The sequence below is a fragment of the Morone saxatilis genome, unplaced genomic scaffold (assembly GCF_004916995.1).
Source record: "Morone saxatilis isolate NCDOM2014 unplaced genomic scaffold, NCSU_SB_2.0 Contig12, whole genome shotgun sequence".
Taxonomy (NCBI): Eukaryota; Metazoa; Chordata; class Actinopteri; family Moronidae; genus Morone; species Morone saxatilis.
This window is the reverse complement of record NW_023339674.1, coordinates 22,700,958-22,721,372: the sequence shown is the minus strand read 5'-3', so window position 1 is coordinate 22,721,372 and position 20,415 is coordinate 22,700,958. Positions and strand designations below refer to the sequence as shown.

Below are 20,415 nucleotides of genomic sequence, written 5' to 3'. Positions count from 1 at the left end.
GGGATCCCACTGCGTGGATCTATTGATTGCAATTCCCGAGGTTTTTATAGATAGAGATAAGACAGCAAACCAAGATGAAACTATAAGCTGTACTCGTTCATTTTCGTTAAGTATGTTGGTCCTTGAATCAAGACTCGTTTTCTGTTGTGACATTCAAATCAGTCTGTTTGTATGAACTGTTGATGTTGATATGAAATGTTTGATGAAAAGTGCAAAAAGCTAAAGATATTCAATTTACACAATGGACTGCAAAAGAAAAGAAAATAATAATAATAATAAAATAATTCACACTTGAGGATCTGAAATCAGAGAACGTCACTGAGAAGATGAATGATGAAGAGTTGCACATTATTAATGAAATGTATCTTTTCCCCTACAGTTAAAATCATCCTGTTCTACGTGATATTCTACCTGTGCTTGGCTGGGATTTTCATTGGGACCATTCAGGCACTGCTGCTCACATTAAGTAGCTACAAACCCACCTATCAGGACAGAGTCGCCCCGCCAGGTAAATATATTCTCCACCTTTGTGAACGATGTTTCAACAGCTAAAGCAAACAGCAGTGATGGAAAGGGCTCCATTCCGCTGATTAGAAATGTTTCCACGCCATGTCTCTGTGATGATGTTGTTGTCTGGTGGCTGTGGGTATAGATGAGTGTTGGGGTGTGCCTTTAAGCAGCTACTCTATCAGACGTCTGTGTGACCTTAGATAGGTTCAGCCATTTTGTCCTTCACTCCTCTCAGCCAGTCAATGTTTCCCCCCTCAGGCTTCAGGCGAACTGTTGTAGCTTACACCCATTGTGACTGAAATGCTTCGTGTGTGCTACGTTTGTGTCACAGCCGACATGTTTCAAAATGTGTTTGAAACCACAGTTTGTACTTTTATTATTTAAAGAGAATGATTTAGTGTAGCTAAGAGGCCTCTAAGCTTGTTTTTCTGGAGAGAAACTCTAATCTTTAATCTTGGGAAAACACTGCTCCAGTCACACAACGAGCGTTTAGAAATTTCCTGCAAGCCTGGAGACGGCGCAGATTGGAAGTGCCCGGCCCGGTCTGGTTGTGCCAGTACTTGTTTGCACAGCACATGCTCTAGCCTTGGCGGTATTTTTAGCAGCCATTGTAAATGACGGGCTTCATGCACACAGGTTAGTTTGCCTGTCGTTTCGACTGTTGACAGTCAAAGAGCAGCCTGGCAGAGAAAGCAGTGTGGAGCGCTTTGAGCTGAAGCGAGTTTCCAGTAGTGGCAAGATAAAGGAAGCAGGGAGTAGTTCGTTTTTTTTTCTCTCTTTTTTTTTTTTTTTTTCTTCAGAGCTCAAGCCCGCCTCTCACTCTGGGGCTAAAAGTTTCCATTGTGAGAGAGACACACGTGAGAGTGGATGGGTGGGGGCAGGGGATTGGTGAACTTTCACAAGGCACCACTGAAATTCAAGTGACTAAATGTTAGTTCTCTGCCTCTGTTGCACAAACACCTCTGCTCGTGCTCACAACTACAGCAGCAAAGGAACAGAAACAGCAGTGAGGCAGAGAAAAGGTTCATAAATGTCATGTTTCTTTTCACTCCTCTTACCCATCGCATTCTCTTCATGCCACGCCTCACTGAGGCCTTGTGCACAAGGTCTGTGGAAAATTACTGCCATAATGAGCTGACAGAGACCATCTGAGGAAATCCCCAAGACCCCACATTGTGTGTTGTCCTAAGATAATAGACCTCTGGGTTCTACAAAGAATAGCTCACGTGATATAGTGTAGCTTCTGTCAGCAAGTTTTATATTGTGTTTGCTACATGTAACTCTCTTAGAATCAATATTTCTAGCTTATCAAAACAATTTTGTGTTTTTCAGGTCTGTCACACACCCCACTCTCAGAAAAATCTGAAATTGCTTTCAGTAAGTCTAAGCCGGAGACATATAACAAGTACACCGCAAGCATGAAGAAGTTCCTTGAACTGTATGATCCTGATCGCCAGCTAGATCTGCAGAAATATGAGGACTGTGGAGGCAAGTATAATCCAATCATACAGGGATTGTCCTACTCTGGCTGATCCCTGATGGGTATGTTCATATTTATGTGTTTACATCTATTAGCAGTAAATGCTCATAAGAAACATCAAAGTCTACAGAAATACTTGGAAAATCTTTGATGTTCTTCTAATTGAATGTAAATACTAGAAAGAATGTGTTTGAAAAAAGACTGCGGCTTTGTGTGTATGGTATTTACTTACTGTATGTGTACAGGTCTAATGTGTGTCTGTTTGGTACCCTTTGCAGACACCCCTCAGCCATACATTGACCGCGGCAGTCTGGATAGTGACACCGGAATGAGGAAAGCGTGCTCTTTCCGCAGGTCTTGGCTAGGTAGCTGCTCAGGGGAGAGCGATGACAGTTTTGGCTTCAAAGAGGGAAAGCCGTGCATCATTGTCAAGCTCAACAGGATTGTCAATTTCAGACCAAAGGTAGGTTCACTGCACATTTACAACATTGCAGCGTTTGTAATTATAGGTGCTATTCACACTGGTAAGGGCACAATAAAAAAACAACAATAAAACAGTCACAAGTGAAGTTTAAATGTGCAAGAAATATGAACAGAAGAAAGAAATGTCACACGAAGATCATACACTGTATAGCAACTTTTCTTTGTTTGATGTGTTATATTAGAAAACATGAGAAATGAAATGAAGCAGCTCAGAAACATTACTGGGAACGTAATTCAGTGGAATCCAGCAGCAATAAATCAGACATTGCTCACAAATGTAGCACACACTGTAGGTAAAGATACAGTACATCATTTCAGCAGTTTTGTTGTCACTTGAATGCAGCAAAGTCACAGTACACTGAGAACTTGCTATGTAGATTGTTTGCTCTATGAAAACCTTAACGTGAGGTAGAACAGAAGTGTGTGTGTAGGATGCTTTTTGTTATTTTCAAACTACTAGCTCTGGTTCTTCAACCGGTTCCGTTCAAGGTTCCTGGAACCTTGGTGCTATGTAACAAGCCTGTGTTTCTACCGGTTTTGAGAGGAGCCATTGTAATCAGATTGTGTCATCAACAGTGCACAATGTGCAGCGGCCTGTAGAATATGACACACACACTTTGGTTCCCAAGGAAAAGCTTCCAACCTTCAGGTTTCTGGTTTCATTTAGGTTGAAATGCTCCAAACGGTTCAAAACTAGGTGCACAAACTGGAATGGAGCCGATTCCCTGTTGGAGGAAAAGGCCTATGAATTTGTGAAGGTCATTCAGGTGTTGAATTTCTTTCTGAACATGCTTCATTTCTTTAAAGGGGAATACCAATTTTACACATCAAAGTCTGTTTACAGGTCTTGGGGCGTACTACTGCATATATGAATAAAGACGGATGTCTTTAGGTGAAGACTACTTCTGTTTTATTTTAAACTTTCCATTGTGAGACTGTTATAGGAACAAAATGATATATCAGCGCAGTACTCTTAATCTGTAATCTAATTACATACCAGAAGAGTGGCATTTGTATGCTCTCTGCAATCAAATGTCCCAAATTGTAACTGAATTACTCATCAGGATTTGCAAAACGTTGCTTTTTACGGTACGTTTGGAACCTTGCTGCACTGAAGATGGAAACTAAAACCACAATAAGTCGCAGCATGTAAAACCACGTTGTAGCAGCGACATGGTTGTGCTGCTTGCCACAAGCAAACCTAACGTAACGCCCTGCTCACAATGTTCATCAACCTGTCTCTTTTTGTAGGCTCCCGCTAGCAATCAGTCACTCCCAGAGGCTCTGCAGGGCAAAATACAGCCCAACCTGATCCCCGTCTACTGCAAAAATAAGGTACGTCTGATATGACAGCATCGGGCCATGGTATATTAACATATACTAGTAGAATAGTTGTCTCTAGTATTCATGCTGTAAAAAGGTTTAAAGTCAACTGTTGTGCTTGCAGAGAGAAGAGGATGAAGGCAAGATAGGAGAGATCAAGTACTTTGGCTTGGGCGAAGGCTTTCCTCTTCAGTACTACCCGTACTACGGAAAACTGGTGCATAGCCAGTACCTGCAGCCGCTGCTGGCCATTCAGTTTACCAACCTCACTTTGGGTCAGGAGCTGCGCATCGAGTGCAAAGCATATGGAGAAAACATCCAGTACAGTGAGAAAGACCGCTACCAAGGACGTTTTGATGTTAAGTTCACAATCAGCTCGTGACCTCAGCCATGATGAGCACTCTCATTTTGAAACAAATAAAATGTAGAGAATAAAAGAGTTCAGATAAACACCACTAGTCTTTGAACATTCATAATATACAGGACCTACACTTAATCTGTGTGCTTTACACTAGCTTTTCTGTGTGTTTGTCGAGGGTTAGAATGTAAAATTCAAGAGTAGCAATAGCAAATATTTATTCTACTGTACATGAAACTATTCCTTGAGCCATGGGATGTGTTCATCTATTACCGTAAAACTGCGATTCCACTACTGACGTGTAGCGAGCTGTGTTTCTGTCCCCAAAGTATTTCATCCTAATGTGGTTTCTATATATTTTTGGAGTGTCCAGTGCTGTAGTCTAGTCCTGTTGTAATCTCTTCTGTCTTATGTCAGCTTTAGTGGTCCAAGGTGTGTGTGTGTGCGCGTGTGTTCGTGTCGGTGTGCAGGTGTTTATGTGAGCGGGTGGAGTGTGTGTCAATGTGCTCTGACTAACTGAAATACTAGCATGGTACTCTGAACCTTTAAGGCCCATGTATGAGTAAATGACTGCGCTCCATGGAATCTGTTTTTTTGTGTGTTTCTTTATCCTAGCTGTTCAAGTTGACTGTGCAAGGATCCATTTGTACACCTCTTCTTTGTTGTTCACCTTTAGCTGTAGGATATGGTTTAATGACATTTCTGTTTGATACTCTTACATCTGTTCATTCTTAATTCATAGTGTAGAGCTTTGTGGGTCCAGCCTAGAAGACTGTCACCTCCATGGAAACAGTGGCAACTCAGTGCTTTGAAATCTGTTTTGCTGGAGACATCACATGACGTGATGCTACTTACTATTGAATGTTTTAGCCATTTTCATGATGGAAGAATTTTATATTTATGCAGTTGTACATTTTTTTCAAAGTTTAATGTATGAATCCAATACCAAAGTCGCTGGTCAAAAAGTTAGAGAATATCAGAGGCAATGCAGTATCCCATGTAATAAGATGTTTAGTTGGTGTGAAAATACTTAATTCAATGTTGAAGATCAAAACACTTGTCAGGAGTCTGCTCTTGTCACTTTATTTAATCTGCATAAGGCTGAAACAATAAACAAAAAAATGAGACAACTGTGAAGTCTTTGAATATGTAGTTACACATCTTTTCTCCTTTACATTCACCCGTCCAAAATCTTGAAGAAATACTGCACCTGTAGTGAAGAAATGACAATGAATAACATCAAAGTATCAGTCAGCCAGTCCTCTCTGATATCAGAACAGTGACACTGTGAGTAAATTCTCTCTACAAGCCCTTTCTTGGCCACTACGTCCCAGTCTTGGGAAAATGGCAGCTCAGTCAGTCACAGGCTAATGTTTAACAAGAAGGCATTTGTCCGAGCCACAGATCAGGAGTTTTCCTGAACAATGACGCTCGATGGGTCAGACCCACTCCCTGAGAAACAATGGTTTTGTTTCAAATTCCTCTCCCATTCTTGTTCTCCTCAAAACCAGTGTGAGCTGAGGTTGCCCCGGCCCACAGAGCGGAGTCATGAGACTCGTCTAAAGACACGGCTTCACAGAGTCGGGGGTTTTGTTCTTGGATAAATGCAAGGTAGTTATTTATGCATGCGCTGAAAAGACAATGAGGAAACCTATGTGCAGGATCAGAGGAACTACACAGATGAAATGATGTGGGTGTATTCTACGTTACAAGGAGGGTACAGTGTGCGTGTGCCAGTGACATAGCACCCACCTCCAGAACACCGTCTTCAGGGAGGTCTGTGCAGTGGACTGCGTTTTTCACTTTATCTTTGCCATAAAGTGCACGCAATGTGGTTGGGCGAAGGTGCCGCGAAATTTCCTGTTGAAAGAAAAACACGATGAAACACTGATAAGTCATCTTACAAACAACATGGCACACTTTCCAAATACTGAGGCCTGGGTGGAGTGGCGGTGGAGTGGCGTTTTGAAACTGAACATCCTGTCCTGTTGTATGTTACTAAGACAATGTGATTACTCAGCAACTGGACATGTGATCCTGGAGAGGAAGTGACAAAAAGCTGACACTTTTCTGCATGTAAGTAACATTAACCACAGCACAGTCTCAGCCTCCTGCTATAATACTGCCACAGGTTGATACTTTTCCTTCAGGGCTTACTAAATGGTCTCCATGTTCATATGACATATTCCAGATAGCAGTTTCCATACTACCCCTTTCTTAGTGATGTTGGAAAACAACAGAATTTCCACACCTTTAAATAGTTTCTATATCACTGTACAGAGCAAATACATTATTTAGCCCCTACGTTCTCCTTTTCACTGCTTTCCTGCAGGCAGTGGCTTCATCTTGAGTGTCTGTCTATTTCATTTCAACATCAGACACTCCCAAGGTCAGAGCCGGGCTCTCTCGCCCTTTGCTACTCGGTGCCTCCAGGAAATGCAACCCTCCCACAGGGTCCGCCATCGGGGGAGGGACAATATGTGAATAATTACTTCACCAAGACGACTGTTAACTCTAAGGGAATGCAGAAGTTATATATAACATATAGTACTCATTTAGATACTGGAGCAGCAGGATCAACATCAAAGCAAATATACATCAAAAGTAAAAAGTAACCAATGTAAGTGAACTGTGTCCTTTTTATCAATGAATCAACAATGTAACAAGCTACAAATACATTCACACCGCTGAAGGTTTGTTTCGCCTCACATTTTGTGGAGAAAAGAATCTGACTGTGTCTTCCAGCAGGGAAACATTTCCTATGACAAGTTCTTTATCCTCCTGTGGTTTATGAGAGCGCAGACAAAAGGCAGGAACAAGTTTCAAGGTCATCAATCAACCCAGCCTTCTCTTTCGAGCCATTCATCGTCTCTTAAAACAAAAACCTTGTGGAAAACAAGTCTCCTGGTTCAAATGATTCTACTACACAACACTGAATTGACTATGAAAGAAAAAACGTGAGGATCCTGGGAACTGGATCACCCAAGTTACACTTTTAGTTACAAGGATGTTAAATTAGGAAAAGTATGATGAATTATTATCATATGTTAGTATTAGATTATTTTAGTCCCACCTGTATGTGTAACTTCAAACATATTTCAAAAAGGCAGGGGACAAAATCACAGAAAGGGTTAGACAAGAGTACAAGAAATGATTTAAACAAATAAACTAAACACTGTATTTCACTACCGTGCTGGCACACGTTAGGTCATTCAAGAGGACCAACGGATGCAACAGCACCTACCAGCTGGTGGCTTTCACTCAATCACCTCCATCTCCTACGGTCAGGGGAAGCACACTAGTGGCTGGGCTGTTGGTTGGTCCAGAGACCGAAATATCTTCAGACAATGAATCCTGCTTACTTTGGTGATCCTCTGACTGATCCCTAACACCACCATCCACGAGGTCGACATTTTTAATTTGTCCAAAACTTTGGTTTACGATCAAATACTAGTGGATGTTTTGATGACTTTCCCATCAGCCCCAGCTGTACTCTGGGTTTGGTGCTAATTATGCCAACATGCTAAAGTAAGATGGTGATGATGGTAAACATAAAACCTGCTTAGCAGCTAGTATGTTAGTACTGTCTATATGCTAGAATGGCTCTAAACTTCTCCTGTAGCTTCTCCTTTCAGCCAATTCAGTGTCATTATGGGTCACAAGAGGCGAGGTGCCATGTTTTAAACTGTTAGCCTAGCAAATGTCTTGTGATAAATGATTTAATTTAATTTAATTTAATTAAGACTACAGGAGGAGTTCCACAAATAAACGTTAAAAACGAGTTATTATCGACTAAGCTGTAACAGTGCTTCTGATTTGTATAATTGAAATCATCAATCAATCAGACTGTATCAGTCAGAAGAGAGGTGGACAAGAAGAAAGAATAGCAGGAACCCAAATATGGCTGCTAAGCTGTGAAATAATCATTGTCAGGGAAGTAAAACATGTCTGTATGTTGTGGGTTACAGAAGCCTGTGCCTAACTGTCTGTCCAATGGCCCTGACCAGGCAGTAGTTTCTCAAGTCTCCCAGGAGGCTAAAGCTGAAGATGGCAAAGAGGGAATTAAGGGAGATTTACTTAGTGATAAAGGAATTCTTTGGAAAGCACTGCTCTCTGTAATTGCGTTAGTTACCCATGAGTGACCTGCAGTCAGAGATTAATTTGATTTTAATGAGTCTCCCAGTTTGCTGGACTGATGTTCACGTAATGGCCGCTGGCTTTTGTGGACAGTAATGGCAGGGGCGGAGTGACCCGGCCGTAACGTGACCGTCCAGCAATCGAAAAGTCTCACGTCTGATCCTTCATGCGCCGCTGACTGTGCGACCCTGCTGCAGTGAGCCAGACAAAAAGCTCACTTCATTACCGGAGGAGTCTGCTAAACTTACTCTCACCACTTACACAACATACATAAACAGTACACACATTTACATCCATCAGTGAAGGCCAACCACTGCTCGGACCACATTTAGCTTGGTGGAAAAAAGGCTTTTGAAAGAGCCCAAAATGTGTTTTTATCTCTGCACTTCACTAAATAAGACATCACAGGGATTATTGTATGTCATTTTAGGAAATTAAGCAACATTTTCTAATTCCACATAACACAATGTAGCATGGGGGGAATTAATTATTTGGTTATAGCCTGTTTTTAATACAACAAAACAGTCTTAAAGGAAATCCAAAAATCTGAGTAATACACGTCTTGCCATAATATGTACATTTTAAAAATGTCTGTTTTACAAATGGCTCATAGAGCATTCTTACTGATAACAAAGATGTCTAACCTCAGCCTTAGGTCTGTAACTGGGTCACTAACTAATAACTTATTTTGTTTTATCTTATCATGGATAGCTTTGTTGTTTTTATGACTTTGTACTGCCATTTATTCTCTTACTACTATCACTACTACAATTACTACAACTGTCAGCACATTGCCTCTTTCATTTTTAGTCCACATAAAGATTAAACGGATAAAGGAAGAAAAGAACCAAAGCCTAGTTTCTATTATTTACTTACTCTGATATTCTATGAATTTAATTATCCTTCTCTTTGTATGACGCATGAAGGAAGCGCAAACTCTCATTTTGTTATAAAACCTTGTGTTGTATAAAGATAAATAAATTGCCTTGATTCCTTGTAATGGCTGCTGATGCTACAGAGCTTGAAAGGAGCAATGCCACTCTCTTGTAATCATATACATCATTCGGTTTAATCAACAACACACAATTGGTTTAAAAAAAGAACATTAACTTGTGTAATCAGGGTACATCTCTTTTCTACTATCTGTATCTTTTGAGGATACTACACTATACTACACTGCACTAAATATGGCATAGTGCCACCAGGGACAACTGACATTTTTCTCTACAAGAGCATTACATAGATGGGTCAAAAATCAATAGGAAAAGCATATTTTTAACCAGCATGATGCAGGAATAGTAGCCTCATGTAACAGGACACCCAAACCTATTTGATCATCTCTTACACTCATCATCTACTGTCAGACAAAGTGAGGCAGCGCAGCATGTTGTGACCACCACACACTGCTGGTGTGTAGTGGGGGGCACTGATGATTTATTAAGCTGCTGATTCAAAGGGGAAGAGTATACTTACAGATTCTAGAAGAAAATAATACTGTATGGAAGAGGGGAGAGCGTACAGGCTGGGGTCAGGACTGCCTAACAGAGGACCGTTGTGTCTGTCCACTCTGATATCAGGACACATCACAAGACAGAGCACAATCTCATGACTGTGTGAGTGCAATGCAGGGCAGCTCACGAGTGTGGAGGTGTGAATACATGGCGGCCCTTAATGGCAATATATGCCGCCTAGTTAAAGGCGCCATATATCTTGTGTCATATATTTCGATGTTTCTGCTCTCTTCTGTGAGCCGATATTACAGTTAAATGTATCTCCCATCAACTCTAAGATGATAAAGTGTGTTTTTGTGTCACTTGATGAAGCCATTCAGCTGTACGGTCATGTGTTTGTTCACACAAGACCTGTGTTGTTTCTAGATTAGTCTTAAGTCAACTGGAATTAATCAATAGCCCTTAACTATAATTAAACATTCGGACCTCTTCATACAGTCTGGTTTCTCCAGTCCAATCTGTCAGCCTGATAATGACGTCTGGAATGTCTTAACACGCTGCTTTTGACTAGAAAATGTACTGTACTTTGGTACTTTATTTCTCTGAGAGCTTAGTGCTGCTGTGACCTTCCATTTATCTCGTGTATCAAGTGACTGGACTGCACTGGAGAGTAGGAGTGCAAATGTTTACGTGATTGGTCAGACAATACCGAGGTGAGTCCGAGGTCAGGGAGTGATGAAACAGCTTGACCTGCCAGTTAGTCAGTAAAGTCTGAAGCAATCAAAGAAGTCCAGTCCAGTCTGCAACTTACACAAGTGCATATACGCTGAAAATGGACTTTACAGTGCAGTAGGAGACATCTTGTCTCCAGCAGGAAAACCTTAGAAATGAACCAGAATATTGTAATTCCTAATGAGGTAGAAGGAGTAGATGCCTTTTTATGGATTTAATAATGTAATAGTACGATAGTATATTTTATACTATTAGTATATTTGTGGACTATTCATTATGCTTTTGTCATTTTTCTACAAAGTAAACACATGCTATAGGGATCATTTGAAATACGATACAATCATATAAACATTTTGCACACAGGGTCCTCAAGTGTTTCAAGTAATAAACCAAATCGGAAGCAGATCTGGGGCAGTGGTGTAGTGTCATGTGACCTGGAAATCATTAGCCAATCACTAACCCCTTTACTGCTCTGTGGCTGCATTGTCATTAACATTTTTACAGTAGCCCGGAAGCACTGATAAGTTACGGACATAAAGCACAGCAAACAATTCAATGATTTAAATACAACAACCAGAAAATGACAAGGCATAAAAAAGCTCAACTATTCGTAACAAGACTGACCGGTCCGTCATTTTTATGGTCACTAAACAGTGATTGGAGGCAGAGCGTCTCATCATTAGATTTCACATCACGCACCAGCACAGCCCTGCAGCACTACTTCCACAGCACCCACGAACACACACACATGCAATGTTCACACACTCTCTCACACTCTTATCTAATCACATAAGCTCTTTACAATGTACACTATGTAAGGGCTAAATTAACATTCTCCAGTTCATCACATCGTCTCATTCAGGACTCTTTAAAACCAACAGGTGTGTATTACTTTTCATGGGATCAACTCTGAAACAAAATATTGAGCTCAATTTAAGAGTATGGGGCTTGTCAGTCATCTGGCTGCCAGCTGCCAGGCTTACTGACTTCTCAGCAGATGTGTCCCAGACTGAGATCACATAGTAAAAACTAAACTTTAGCCAGATTTAACCACGCTGACAAAAGATACAAGGGAGACAGAGAGAGTGGCACAAACTGGCTGCACTGGCACTGCTGTTGCTCTGTTCAGGCTAAAACTTACATTTTCATTTATAGGAAAAATATTAGAGGCAATAAAATGTAATAAAATATTAGAACCTTCAAGAGGGTATGATTTATTATTATCATTATTATTTATGAGCTAGGTGTACTGAGTAACATATGTCTTCTGTTGCTGGTCTTTGACAACAAGGGCATTTGAAAAACTCAGTCCGAAAGAAGGATGATGGACAATTATTTGCACATGATATATTGATTTTCACCACATTTCACCCAATTATTTTGACATTTTACTTGTCGGACAGGTTTCTAGAACAGAATCTACTGAGGAAATACCGTAGCAAATAACACCGAACATTATTTAACTCACTGGATCGGCGGGCCCACAGAATTCCCTGAATGACTGCGGTGTGTCGATGCCGTGGATCTCTAGGACCATGCAGGGTCCAGAACACAGCTCGGTCACCATACTCTGCAGGGAGAGAGCGGAAATACAGTCAAAACTGGAATCATTCATTTGACTCCTTTTTACTCTAATGAAGAATTACACTGATAATGTTAATACTCAATGACTCAACTCCAAACATGTCGTTGACTTTCATCACATTTCCCCCAACTATTGACACAACAACAACTTTTACTCATCTGACACTAGATCTTTATAAAAGACTGGGCAGTGTTTGTGTCAACATCAAAAGTAACACTTGGCAGGGCTATGATGGAGGTACTGGCTATGATGGCACAACAATAGTGTTTCTACTCACAGGATACTCGGTGACAACACCTTTGTACACTTCATAGAACTCTTCTGCATTTGCCCTGTCCACGTTGAACTGTGAAAAGGAAATATACTCATGAAAAACAAGTACAAAAACGATTGCTTCATAATGGAATACAGATATTGCACTCTGGAAAATAGAACATGACGACAGCAGTAGAGGATACAATGAAGAAATGTTCCTTAATCAAATGGAAATACTTCACTTAGTGTATGAGCTGACAGCAGCTCCATTATCGACCTTTTGTAGTTTAAATCAAAAAGGACTAACCATTATTCAGGATATGAAATCATATCCTTAAAGGCACTGCTGAATTGTTAATGTGCACTTATTTTATTCCCATTAATGCACAACACGCTCTGCATGTGGCTACAGTGATAAAACCCTGATTGATTTATTGTTTTCCTACGGCCCAGAATCACATCTGATGTTAAACGAATGGACTGTGAGAGGTCACTGTTTTCAGCACTGAGTTATGAGGTCAGACTGTGTCAGAAAAAGTCAATACAGTGCATGTATTGGTTACACGAGTATAGCTAACATAAATGGGCACATGAGCAGAAAACTAATATTCTTAGAAAACTAGTCTGCATTAGCTTAGTGAAAGGACAGCAAGTAGAGCACATGTATGACAGACTCTACAAGACCATAGCATAAACAATTATTAAACGTTTACCATCTGAAGGGCTGAGATTTCAAATCCAGCAGCAGATATGGAGTTTAGGATCTTGCCAGTCAGACCTGCAAACACATCAAAGCTGTTCATATCTGTGAGCTTTTATGATCCTTGGGTTTACACAGATTGACAAGAGAGGTGTTTAGTGCTACAATAAACTCTTTATTGTGACACTAACCAAATAACTTGTGTAGCAGCAGTCACTGTTAATAATAAATGACTAGAGTTATATCACTAAATGTGCTAAAAAGCCATCATAATCCTCCTACTCAGACATAAATTTTATCTTATGTTGCGGCGACCTCAGATTGGAGCGTGTCCTTCGGACAAACAACTGTGAGATCATCTTACAGAAGTCCTGTCTATTGGAGGAGAGGAGACATTATTTTCGTCTGCACAATCAACACTTTACAGAGCGAGATACAGAGCTGTACCTCTTGTCACTGTGGCCGTACATTATTGTGAAAATGGTAGAACCACAGTGACCAAGGTGCAACAGTGACAGTGAAGGTCAGACTGCAGCAGACACACATAATTGAAAGATGGCGCCAGTCTTGTAATCTCAGTCTGACATCCTGATAAAAAAGTAGCCTGTGTACTCAGGATACAAGCTGTCTACATTTTCCATTCATTCTACGAGCTGCTGTGTGTATTTACCAGGCGCCACAGCGAGTGCTGATGAATTTCTCTCTTATTTGGGAAATCGTTTGGTCACGGTCCAGTTTTCTGTGTATTAGGTAAGTAACCACCCCCTGAGTCCTCCGTGCCCTCCCCAGGCAGACGCCAGCAGCCTGCCTAGGATAGGCACACACTCAGCCCAGCTACCAAAAGCAGCTGGTGCTGTTGCTAGGAGATCCTATTCTGGGTGCCTGGCAACAGAAGCTTCTCTATTCCAGTCATGTCTGAGTGCATTTTCAGTCACAACGTCCTTTGTCACCGCTGTGATTGGCTTGTGCTCTGCACACGTAGCTGTAGTGTAATTTGGCCTCTTAAGTGGCCTTCAAGGAAAATCAAAGCAAGCTTTTTGACTCTATTTGTCTTTGAACTGACTGAAAAATCCCACTTTGTGCTCAGCAGGCCAAGCCCCTCAGACTGGGTTACTATTTTTAGTTCAGACCAAATGTGTCACCTAACATATGGGGGTAAGCATTGTGTTGTTACAGTACTATAATTTGAGCAATTTAGGATCTTTTTCCCAAAACCCTTGTTATCAGGCAGAATTAACTGAAAATACAAAGCCAGAATTATTCTTATAAGCTCAGTTTGTGCTTTGTGTTGCTGTAGGACTTTCTACAGAACTATTCTAATCAAAAATGGACTGAAAATGTACGGCAGATGGACACCAGACCAGTCAAGAAATTATTAAAAGTGACTTGGAAGATGACGATACTCACCTTAAATTTCCTCAGAAATTGATTTGGTTGGGTATACAGAAATAATAGCTCTGTAAGTCAACAATAAAGTGCTGAACGGCTGTGGCGGTTTGATTTGGAACAATAACAGGCAGCTGGTTACAGCCCTCGTTTTATAACCATGTTAAGAAAACTAAGAGAGACAAAAGTAGATTTTGATTTCACATAAACTGACACACCCTAAATAACAACACCCCTTGTGTGTACTGTCTATGATAAATGATAACCATCATACTGGTGTTAATTTACACATCCATACAATATATTTGTGAGCACAAGGGTTGCTCAACTATGCCCTGCAGCAAAACAAAGCATTCCTGAGTTTACACTGGTTTTTAATGGGTCCTCTCTCATAGACCTTTCTCACGGCAAACACATCAACTTGTCATAGCAGGAAAAGCACAGGTGTAACGGCGGTAATAACATTATTGATGGCATCATTCCAGTTAGGTGTGGCAGAGGGTTATACCAGTGAGCAGCATGCAGGGTCCCAGGATCCCGGCACATCTGGATATCATACAGGCATTGTTAATGAGAAAGGTCTACACACTGGGAATAAAATAACCTTCAACACATAAATACTATTAATGGTATTATATCTGCTGAGTCCTCCTAATTATGTGGCTTTTTTCTGATGTCCCCTTTGAATAAACACTGCAAGCCGTGATTTGCATCTCCCAATCAAAATGTCATCTCAGCTCACAGTGTGCCTATGTGTGTGTGCCTGGTGCTTTTTGTATGTGGAAAAAAAGAGAGGGTTCCATGACGTTACATAGGAAAGTGTTTTAGCAGCACTGTGAGGACATGCTTTGAGCTAAATGCTAAGGTCAGCATGCTCACATGCTCAAAATGATGTATGTTGATGCTTAACACGTAATACATCTAGTGGAAACTAGGTATAAACCTGGTCCAAATCAGATACCACAGCAATTACCACTAGGTAAATGAATATGGGACCATGGTGAGCTTGTTTATTCTAATGAACTACGTTTGGGCGTATATGTCCAGAACAACCAGTCCAGGTCTCTACTCAGTCAACAACTGCTCTGTGTGCATACTTCAGCCTTGTCCGGAGAATTTCACATTTCACAGGTCAGAGCTCTAGTGGCATGCTCCCTGAACAGGGATCAGGGCAGGGATTTGGAAAAATCCAAAGCCAAATTTGGTAACCGTGTAGTGGCTTTGTGTAACACAAACACATTAATAGCCATAGGCAGAAGGGAAAAACAACTTTAAAATTCAGTGGTATTGCACCTGCATAATTCATGGATGAATCAACGGCCGAGGATAGATTCATTAATGATGTAAATATCTGTTAGCTGCAAATAGACAGGTACATGTTCCCTACCTTCTGATATGGCATGAGGTTTGATGATGCAGCACGTGCAGTCTGTATAGAGGGCTGTATTAGAGGGGCCGTGGCCAATTGTGGATGGGAAAAAAAACTCAAGCTCCTAATAAAACAAACAGAACAAAAACAATTTGGAGTGCATCATCATTTCCAAGTATGTGGAGCATATGTCTGCACATATGAACATGAACAGAGCTAACAGGCTAGCTTCACAGCCTTACTCTTGCTGCTGCAGCAATTGAGTCAGAGCCATGTCCAACATTTTTGATGCCATCTGTTCCAAACTGGGCACGGACACTCTTCGGTGCCTCCTTCCGCGCCACAGTGGAGTCTGCAGGTCCCAGGAGCCTCCTCCAGATAGACATGGCCTCATCACCCATCAGCTCCATGGCAACCACAGGTCCCGAGGACACAAACTGCACCAGGTTACTGCAAAATGAAGGAGCGACGATGGAATAACTTGTAATGCATACAAGTGGAATTCCTACCAGCAGTAGCTTAGCTGTGTTAAATATGTTTAAATGTCACTACAGTGGCATTATGATTATTGTCACAGGATTATTGTTCTCTGCAGGCTCACACCTGCTCAGAACTGGCAAATCATTTATAGACACTCACTTGAAGAAAGGCTTTGACTGATGTTCCACATAAAAGTCTGCCGCTTGGCTCCTGTGATGTAAGGAAACCATAAACCATGGAGTTAATTATCTCAGGTATTCAGTGTGAACTCAATGTGCCAAACAACAGACAAAAACATTTATAGAGGTCAATAATATTTATATATTCTTTCTCTCCAAAGTAAAAGGTAACTGTGAGGAAGTGGTCCTTTTTGGTGTGTGTGATTTTAGCTTCTTCATTGTTTGGGGTGACAAGACAAAGGTGAGTACTGAAATAAGATTTTACTACAACCACTGAGGACACTTACAGTTACACAGTTAGACACAAACACATTTTAGGCAGATTGTACAACTTATTTTACAACCAGTATTTTTTTCATCAGGATTTTATTCCTGGCAGTGTGGAGAAGGTTTTGAAACAGCAGTTAGACCTTCATATTGCATTTAGACAGCATTAAATAAAGGCTTCTGCTGCATTTCCCCCCAGAGTTGTATTCCTTGCTTTGAAACATTTAGAAAAAAAAATCCAGTAAGTATAATTGAACAGTCACCTGAACAAATGAAATAGTTTTTGGTTGTTTTTTGTGAGGGGGCGAGGGTGCATTGTTGTGACCTTGGTATTTCAAGAATCCTGCCTATAGCACTGAATTCAATCTTTCATATGTTTTTAAGTAATTTTAAAATTGGTCAGATCCTTTAAAATACCACAGTGTACAAACACTTGTACAAGTGAAAGTCCTGTATTAAAAAATACTCTAAGCATCAAATGTATAAGACAAAATTGATCATTATACTCTTATTGCTGTATCTGAGACTGGTTTGGTAATACAATTACACCATGAACGAGCACCTGATAAAACCGTTAATTAAATGCCAACCTCGTCTGCCACTTTGCACGCCATATGTTCCTAATGTGTGAGAGAAAGCAGAGCCATCCATCTGTTTGTGTGAGGACACTGGCACCAAACAGCCTGTGTTTCCCTCTTTGACAAGAGTTGGTCTGATACATTATCACAGTATCATTAGACACTCCTTTGACCTTACCACGTAAGCTTTGTCATTTTGGCTTTGGTCACAATCAGGTTGGAGGAGTATATCAGTTCAAGGACATCTCCGATCTTGGTAACAACATCTGGCTTTATCAAAGCCAGAGTTCTGGAAGAATGGAGACAAAAGTGAAAAATTGTGATCAAGATTAGACACTGTAACAAAAACACTTTCATGCTTTGATTAAAATGGTTTGAGATGTGTTAATGATGTGCAGGGCTGGGTATTCTACCTCCTTATGCATTGGGTAGCACGCCAATTGTGTCCATAGCACAGAGAAAAACCAAAGGTCGGTGTTTTTTATTTATTCCATAAATGGGAAGAAAAATGTTTTTGTGTATGTAATGTTTTGGTGTCTGTTCCAAAAATAAATATATCACAGTCTGCTTTGTAATCATCCAATAACAACAATATATGAATCTCAAAGGACTTTCCTTTAAATTATGACAATAATGCAGATAACATACGTAACATGCTACACAAATGTATGACATAAATGATCTAACACCTGCAGTTTCTTTTACCGTAATTCCAAACCACAAACCATACTGAGGGCTGTGAGCAATCCTGCACAAAATAGTTTTAAATTGTCTAAAAGTAATGTTAAAATTAAGATTATGAGCCACAGTTTTGGGGATTATTTGCAAGATAAAGCTGTGAGGCATGTACAGTAACCGGAGAGGATTATGCAGACACAATCATACCTTTCTTTTTTGCTGCCGAGTTTGTTTGCTGTGTACTGATCTCCATAGTCAATCAGATTAAGCTGTCGTGAGAACACATTCACTCGATTCCCAACGAACAGGTCCTCAGGATGGAGGTCGTCATATTTGGTCCTTCTCAAAAATATTCGCTGGTTTTTTACATCAAACTGCAAATAAAAACAAACAATGCTAGTTTGTCAGAATTAAAAAGTACAGGCTTAAGCAGTTCATAATCAGGGCCCATTTTCTTCAGATGATTAATGTAATTAGCAATTCTTGGACATAAAAATACATAAACAGAATAAAAATCTTGTTAAATGTTCAAAAGTGTGGGGCTAAAAGTCTTGTAGCCTTTCCTTTATGAGCAGCTAAATAAAGCTGAAGCAGCCAGTGCAGCAGCACATTTGAAGAATACTCAACTGCAGTAGTAAATGCTTACCATTTCCACCGAGCCATCTTTAGGGTAGTAGAACAGTTGGTAGCGCCGCAGGAGAGCTGCAGTAGGGTCATACCACTCGGTAAGAAAGGCGTAACGCTCCTCCTGATAAAGTCAAGGAATAAACCACACTGAGCTTTAAAAAGGTCAAAAGGATATTATAATCTTGTGCATGACACCAAAACCTATGTGTGTAGGTCTTAATCCCTGATATAGATGCAAACGGTTTTACAATAATCCTAAATGAGAAAAAGAAAACACCGATGAGTAAGAGACCAAATTATGAAAGTAGATCTTTTTATGTATTTGATCCTATTAACTACAAACTCAAATGTACTTCATGTCACTGTTAACTAGTTTTGCTTTGGTGTTTCAGATGTTTCCAGATCATGTCTTTCTACTAGCCAGCAAATGTTTCGATTATGATAATAACTTGCAGCGACTTTAAACATGCTCGAGAGGCAATGCAACACAGTGAAAATCAGGCCAACGTTTATTCTTGTTCATTTTCACCTGCACAACCACACAACACTAATGTGACAAAAATAAATGTAGAATTGAGCTTCATCGTGTTGGGATTACCTAACCTAATAATATTTCAAGTCTCTGCAAGTTCATTTAAAGCATCCAGAAACACCAGAGTCTTTGAAGAGTTGAGTTTAGTCACATGGCAGACCGTGGTAGGTAGGTTTTCCACATTTAGCAAGTCTGGGTTCTTACAAATTCAATGTTAAAGGTGTCAGGAACTTTCTGGTTAGCATGGCAGCTAATTTAAAAGCAGTGAAGTTGTATTAAATGACAGTGACTAACAATTAAGAGTCACTAATATCTACATTTGAGTGTCGATAGGTCTGATTCTATTCATCTTGTCCACCAAAAAGGATTTAGAGCCCAAAAGGCAGTGGACACTAATAAATGCAATTGACTGTCTCAAGTTAATTTATCAGTTTGGCTATAAAAAAAAAACAGGTTTACTAAAGTGGCAGCTCATTTGTTAGCACTGTCACCTCACAGTAACGGGAGCCGGTGTTTGACTTCCAGCAGTCTGTCCAGTTTCCTCCCACAGTCTAAAACTGTACAAGTGAGGTGAATGGTTATCCCGCCCCTACTGCTGTCTGTGTGTGTGTGTGTGTGCGTGGACGATCACCAGGCTGACACGTACTGTGACGTGTTTTCTTGCCGACCCCCCTGTTACTCTTTTCACTGATGGTACGACCCAAAAAAATTATAAAAATAAAAGAAATCCCTTCATTTTCTGCTGAGAGAGAAAGCGACCTTGGTTTTTGCCCTCAGCCTGCAGAATAATGTCTGCTCTGTTCAAACAAACAAAGCCTCAATAACTGTGACTGTAATACTGGGGCCTTATTTAGGTTATATTTTTATCTTAAATCTGGGATTTTATGAGTATTTTGAATGTTAAAATAAATGTTAATAAACATGTGAAATCAGATTTTTTCCTACAAACGTACAATATATAATTTCTGTACTGAGTTTATACCTATCTGATGTTATAGTTATTAACAGCTAGTATATTATCAGTGGATATAGTTCCTGTTTGTAGGGTTAGGAGGGATCTATAGCCCGATAATGACACTGAATGTTAGATGGTTTGTTGTTGGAGGTAAGGAGGATCTGTCTGATTGGCGTTATTTTACGAGCAGGTTTTTTAATATGAAGAAATATGTCAGTTTGAGTTATTATTTCTGTAAATGTTCAGCTGCAAACGTCTCTTCGACTCTTGTTTTAATGTATGTCATTTTTCTGCCTTAATATAATTTAAACAGGTGATTAAACAGACTGTAAACATGTTTATTTCTGCTG

General features: G+C 40.2%; 2 protein-coding genes across 2 annotated transcripts in view; one reads left to right on the top strand and one right to left on the bottom strand.

The window, feature by feature from the left end:
* atp1b1a (ATPase Na+/K+ transporting subunit beta 1a) overlaps window positions 1-5,281 on the top strand; it is a 9,580-nt gene extending 4,299 nt beyond the window's left edge. The window contains exons 2-6 of the mRNA XM_035654050.1: window positions 380-508; window positions 1,843-1,998; window positions 2,269-2,453; window positions 3,725-3,808; window positions 3,921-5,281. Coding sequence (XP_035509943.1) covers window positions 380-508; window positions 1,843-1,998; window positions 2,269-2,453; window positions 3,725-3,808; window positions 3,921-4,178 — 812 coding nt within the window. The 3' untranslated portion in view covers window positions 4,179-5,281. The remainder of the gene's footprint in view (window positions 1-379; window positions 509-1,842; window positions 1,999-2,268; window positions 2,454-3,724; window positions 3,809-3,920) is intronic.
* The window catches only part of nme7 (NME/NM23 family member 7), a 20,136-nt gene continuing 4,472 nt past the window's right edge, over window positions 4,752-20,415 (bottom strand). The window contains exons 2-12 of the mRNA XM_035654047.1: window positions 18,598-18,699; window positions 18,159-18,325; window positions 17,452-17,562; window positions 16,409-16,459; window positions 16,012-16,219; window positions 15,788-15,893; window positions 13,028-13,092; window positions 12,337-12,405; window positions 11,943-12,044; window positions 5,907-6,014; window positions 4,752-5,364 (exon numbers count right to left, since the gene is read on the bottom strand). Coding sequence (XP_035509940.1) covers window positions 5,332-5,364; window positions 5,907-6,014; window positions 11,943-12,044; window positions 12,337-12,405; window positions 13,028-13,092; window positions 15,788-15,893; window positions 16,012-16,219; window positions 16,409-16,459; window positions 17,452-17,562; window positions 18,159-18,325; window positions 18,598-18,699 — 1,122 coding nt within the window. The 3' untranslated portion in view covers window positions 4,752-5,331. The remainder of the gene's footprint in view (window positions 5,365-5,906; window positions 6,015-11,942; window positions 12,045-12,336; window positions 12,406-13,027; window positions 13,093-15,787; window positions 15,894-16,011; window positions 16,220-16,408; window positions 16,460-17,451; window positions 17,563-18,158; window positions 18,326-18,597; window positions 18,700-20,415) is intronic.